Source organism: Aptenodytes forsteri, unplaced genomic scaffold (genome assembly GCF_000699145.1).
Source record: "Aptenodytes forsteri isolate BGI_AS27 unplaced genomic scaffold, ASM69914v1 Scaffold250, whole genome shotgun sequence".
In the NCBI taxonomy this organism is placed as follows: Eukaryota; Metazoa; Chordata; class Aves; order Sphenisciformes; family Spheniscidae; genus Aptenodytes; species Aptenodytes forsteri.
The window spans coordinates 354958-361147 of record NW_008794008.1 but is presented as its reverse complement, the minus strand read 5'-3'; the positions used below and the strand labels follow the sequence as shown (position 1 = coordinate 361147).

The 6190-nt window shown below is 40.8% G+C and overlaps 1 protein-coding gene across 1 annotated transcript in view; it reads right to left on the bottom strand.

The window, feature by feature from the left end:
• LOC103907664 (collagen alpha-1(XV) chain) overlaps positions 1-6190 on the bottom strand; it is a 165339-nt gene that overhangs the window by 100294 nt on the left and 58855 nt on the right. Inside the window, exon 5 of the mRNA XM_019474796.1 lies at positions 5683-5778. Coding sequence (XP_019330341.1) covers positions 5683-5778 — 96 coding nt within the window. The remainder of the gene's footprint in view (positions 1-5682; positions 5779-6190) is intronic.

The following is a 6190-nucleotide window of genomic DNA, read 5'->3' as shown; positions in this document are numbered from 1 at the left end:
TTCTCACCCCCCTCCCACCGGGGGGTAGTGAGTGAGTGAGCGGCTGTGTGGTGCTCAGTTGCCGACTGAGGTTAAACCACGACAAGGACACACTCATGGGTCCATCCTGGGATCTGTTCTGTTTAACATCTTTAGCAATGACCTGAGGAGGTAGCAGAGCGCTTGCTCATAAAGTTTGCAGATAATGCCAAAGTGGGAGTTGGAGGTGCATCAATTAATACGCTCAAGTGCAGGACTACCATCCAGAGGGACACGGACAGGCTGGAGGAATATGCCAACATGAACCTTGTGAAACTCAGCAAGGACAAACACCTGGGAAGGAAGAACCCCTTGCAATGACACAGGCTGGGGACAGACAAACCAGGAAGCAGCTCCGCAGAGAAGGACCAGGGGATCTCAGTGGACAGCAAGCTTAATATGAACTAGCAGCATGCCCTGACAGCAAAGCAAGCTGTGTTAACAGGAGCTCTGGCTACATGCTAGTAGGTCTAGGGAAGTGATTATCCCTATTTATTCAGCACTTGTCAGACAACATCTAGAATATTGTGCCTGGTTTTGTCCCCTGTTACAAGACAGATATCAGTAAACTAGAGTGAGCTCAGCAGATAGCTTACAAGACAGACAAGGGCTGATGCACTTGTCCTGCGAGGAAAGGCTGAAGGAACTGGTCCTTTTCAGCCTGGAGAAGAGAAGACTTATTGGACACCTAGTGGCAGCCTACCAATACCTACACAGGGTTCATCAACGATATGGAGCTAGGCTCTTCACAGTGGTGCCTGGCAGTAGGATGAGCGACAATGGGCATCCAGTTGAAACGAGAGGTTCTGACTGGATGTAAGGAGAAACATTTTCACCAATGAAGATAGACCTGCATTGCAACAGGCTGTACAGTGAGGTTGTTGCAGTCTATGTCCTCAGATGTTTCCAAGACCAGACTGGAAAAAGTTCTGAAAAGTGTGATCTGACCTGACTGATGACCCTGTTTTGAGCAGGAGGTTGGACTATATGACCTTCCTTCCAATCTGAAATATTCTATGATCCTTGATTGTATTTTTATGATTGTTAGTTCATAAAGATGTAAGGTTAATGAAACAAAATGGATAGTATTGTTCCCAGAAAAAAATCACACAAACCCAGTACTGCAACACACAGGAAATGGCTTCATTTCATAAGAATGCTCGTGAACCAGCAATGAAAATTGTTGTTCCCTACTTTTCCGTTCTGGCAGTGCCTTTCTAACATACAGAGTAGTTCAGGCTATATTTTTCTGAATATCCCTATAGATAAGACATGTGAAGGACAGTTTTTGGCTGAATAATCAATTAGCAGGGAATCCACAGAAAAATTCTTTATGAGGAGACACCTCTTCTACAAACGTTAAACACGCCTTTTTGGCTGATTCACAAGGCCCATTAAATGGAAATATTCTGAAATAGTCCAAAGAATGCCATCCATTCCTACCGCACAGTACTGAACTACTTAGCAGAAAAATACAAATTAGAATATGCACCGTCAACATCGCTAAGTGTCTTTATTCAGGGATTGCATTTTCAAGTATGACCTTCGACTTGTTTCATTCCATCTCAGCAGAGCAATTTACTTTGAAGTGCTGATTTGGAGAGTTTGTTCAGCTGTTTTTCAGAGTAGAAGATAAATAAAAACTTTCTCAGAAACATCTGTCAGTGACTGTACTGATTGTTAAATTGTCATTTGTTTCTCTGTCTCTTGTTTAATATTTCTAAAGAATAAACCCATTATAACTCCATGGGCAGTCACTCTGGAAGGCATACAAATCCCATGAGTCATTTGCATTTAGACATTTCTAATTTGGCAATAGCATTAAACATTTTGGTAAAGGAGACTACATATTTATTGGCATGCTGGTATGGCCTTTTGAAGTCCCCAGGCATTTTAGAAAAAATATGTGTGATCCAAGGAAATACTTTCACATGAAGTTCTTGCATTTTGAAGAAGAGAGTCATTTACTGGCCTTTCAGGCTTATGATTAGTTGGCTCAGAAACCTATGTATCATCATCCATTCTGTGTTTGGCTCATACAAAGAGTTACTGTAGTAGTAACTGGGACTGCACACAGACACAATGAAGACTGTCAATCTCTTGGACCATGTAGAAACAATCTGCCACCAAAAAAGTGTCTGTAGAACAAAAAAGAGCAATGAAGAGGCTTCTTTCTTTCTTGTTCTCTAAGGGTGATAATCTGCCATATATACATATTTGCTTTATTAACATTGTGGTGCAGCACTTCAGAGAACATTATTTGTATACTTAAAGCATGGCTCAGTTTCCCAGACAATCTCAAAAATGTTTTAAAAAGAAAATTAAAATAACATCAAAACAGACAATAATTTGTGGAGAAATTAAAGTAAGTGAAAGTATTACAGCTGAATGGAAAAATATTTGCAATGATATAATCATTGATGAGCAAGTGTGTCTTTGAGAGGCTCATCAGGGAAAGGTGTACTTTGCCTTTTCATTTATGAAAAACACAACTTCATAATTACCAAATAATAAATTATATTCTGTAATACTTTTTCTGTGACATTTTTCCTTCTGGGCATTGATTCTAGCTTAATTATGGAATTCAAGTTGACTGTAGGCAACTTCTAGGTCTTCTGAAGAAGGCATGACATTGCTGAATTACCTTGACATTGTCAGATCTTGAAATAACATTTTGGCACCCAAGACTGATCTGATATGTTTGGAAAATCAAAGGAAAATGTCACATTTTTACTCCCTGGGAGTGGTATATAGTGATGAACAATAGCTATTATACTTTTAGGTCCCTGTTCATGTAAGTCGTACATGTGTTACTAATTTTTTAACAATGCAACAATAACATTTGCTCATTAAAATAGAAATTTTCTACCTTTTGTACTCTGCAACAGTGAATAATATGCTGAGAAACAACATTATTGTGTGCTGGTTTTGGCTGGGATAGAGTTAATTTTCTTCATAGTAGCTAGTATGAGGCTATGTTTTGGATTTGTGCTGGAAACAATGTTGATAATACAGGGATGTTTTAGTTATTGCTGAGCAGTGCTTACACAGAGCCAAGGCCTTTTCTGCTTCTCACCCCACCCTACCAGCAAGTAGGCTGGGGGTGCACAAGAAGTTGGGAGGGGACACAGCGGGGACAGCTGACCCCAGCTGACCAAAGGGATATTCCACACCATATGACGTCATGGTCAGCATATAAAGCTGGGGGAAGAAGAAGGAATGGGGGGATGTTTGGAGTGATGGCGTTTGTCTTCCCAAGTGACTGTTATGTGTGATGGAGCCCTGCTTTCCTGGAGATGGCTGAACACCTGCCTGCCGATGGGAAGTAGTGAATGAATTCCTTGTTTTGCTTTGCTTGCGTGCACGGCTTTTGCTTTACCTATTAAACTGTCTTTATCTCAACCCATGAGTTTTCTCACTTTTACCCTTCCGATTCTCTCCCCCATCCCACTGCGGGGGGAGTGAGTGAGTGGCTGTGTGGTGCTTAGTTGCAGAAGGAGGAATAAAAGCCAAAAATTCTACTATTACTGTGTGTAATATTGAACAGAAACTTAAAGCAATAGCTAACAGAATTAAATTTTTTCTGGATAGACTAGAGAGGTTAGACATCTTTCCTGAATTAGCTGCAGTTGTATCCAAATGAGGAAAAGTGAAAGCAGAGTAAGATTTCATGAGTTAAATTTTGTGGTGTGATGCAAAATGGAGAGGAGTCATCAAGGCACCAGCTGATTTTGGTGCTATTCAGAAGAAGCCCAGCTGGCTGCAGAAATAAGCAGACAAGAATCTCCTGAAGTTCAGCAAAGCAAAATGCAAGTCCTGCATCTGGGAAGGAATTACCCCATGCAGCAGTACTGGCTGGGGGCCAACTGGTTGGAAAGCAGCTTTGCAGGAAAGGATGCTGGTAGACAAGTGGAAGAAGAGCCAGCAATGTGCCTTCTGGCAAAGGCGGACAGCAGCATCCTGGTCTGCATTAGGAAGAGTATCACCAGCAGGTTGAGGGAGGTAATCATTTCGTTTTAAGCACTGGTGAGACCCCCATCTTGAGTACTGTGTCCAGGTTTGGGCTTACCAATACCTGGACGTATTGGACCAAGTCCATCAAAGGACTGTGTAGATAATTAAGGAACTAGGGCTTTTGACCTACGAGAGGAAGATAAGAGAGCAAAGGCTGCCTCAAAAGGAGAAGGCTCAGAGCAATCTTATCAATGTGTACAAAATCCTGATAGGAGGGAGTAAAGAAGGCAGAGCCAGACCCTTCTCAGTGGTAACCAGTGGAGAGAAAAGAGACAATGGACACAAATCAAAATACAAGAAATTCTGGTTCTACATCAGAAAAGAACTACACTGGAACAGAGAGTCAGTGGAGTCTCCATCCTTGAAGAAATCCAAAACCCACTGGCACTGAGCAACCTGCTCACTGAGCAACCTGCTGTACTTGACTGTCTGCTTTGAGAAGGGAGGTGGACAGGACAATCTTCAAAGGTCCCTTTCAAACTCAGCTAATCTGTGATTCTGTGAAAAGCACATGGCAGGCCAAAAAGAGTTTAATGAACTATATGTAAAAGGCATAAAAATTAATAGTAAATCTCTTTTCAAACTTATCAGGAGTAGGAAGCCAGGTCAATACTCAACTAAGTTGTAAAGAGAGTGCTTAAGAATTTTAAGCCATACCAGAAAAAAGTAAGTTTTTTGCATTCATGTTGACCATGGAAGAGTTAAAATTCCTGCAAAAGAATATTCTTGGGAAATTCAGCAGAGGATATGTCTAAAACAGAAGTCTTTGTAAGAAAAGGGTAGGAAACACACTGATTAAGTGAATGGCAACAAATCATCACAACCAAACAGTATTCATCCACAAGTTCTGAAGGATTCAACAATGAAAGAGCTGAAGTATGTGCTGTATCAGGGAAATGTGAGCATGGTTTCTGTAAAGTAATTTCTCACAAACCTACTGGTTTTCTCTAAAGGAATCAATGAGAACTTGGATAAAAGAAGAATGCTTGATATAAGCTGTATGGAAAGCTTCATTGTGAGGAATGGACTGGAACATTTCAGCCTGGCACAAAAAGGAGGGGGAACACGATGTGATAGGAATCTCTAAAATCACAAATGTTATGGTGAGTAAGGAACAACTGTTTACTCTGTCTTCCAGTAGAGTAACCACCAAATGAAAGCTGCAGTTAGCATGTTCAGAAGGGCAAGCAAAAGGTGAAAGTCCTTCACAAAACATGTCATTAAATAAGCTAAGGCACTCTGCAGCAGGAAGCTGAGGCTGGTAAAATTCCCATGGGTTAAAAAACAAAGCAAGAAATTCAAGGGTGAAAAACTCAGCTGAGGTCCACTAAAGACAAACAGATGCACTCCTGGCTCAAGCATTTCCTGAGATGGAAATTGTTGCAGAGTAAAAGAGTATTCCCGGTAAGTGTCATAGTTATGTCCCTGATCTGTTATTACACTCTTCCCAAAGTACTGATTGCTGATTGTTGTAAAACATAACAGATTTTTGATCTGGCGCAGTGCAGTCATTCTTATGGATGGGTGCATGTTGTTCTCACAGGTGCCTTTGGAAGTTGCCACATATGAAAAACTAGTGACAAATTCCAGACCTCGGTATCTAAAAAAGTAATATTAAACCAGAAATGTAAATAAAATAAATCAATTTACCCTTATGGGAAGATGAGAAGGTGCAAGGACTTCTTGTGTCTCAGAAATATCTTCATGTTCTTGAGTGCTGCCATTGCCACTGATGTCCCCTGAAGCCTGTGCAAAACCCAAACATGATAGCAAGTTCATAAAAGTCAGGAAAAAAAAGTATGATCTCCAAGGAATTGGCTACTTCAATGCAGAAAAAGCTTATTTTTTTTCCCAGTTGGTTGAAGCCTCAGTGTCATTATGGTGTTAACTTATTTCACTACTTACAGCATTTCATGAAAATGACCCTTCAGAAAAATAAAAGTCATAGTTCATAGAATCATAGAATCATTAACGTTGGAAAAGACCTCTAAGATCATTGAGTCCAACCGTCAACCCAACACCACCATGCCCACTTAACCATGTCCCTAAGCACCTCATCTACACGTCTTTTAAATACTTCCAGGGATGGGGACTCAACCACGTCCCTGGCAGCCTGTTCCAATGTTTAACCACTCTTTCACTAAGAAATTTTTCCTCG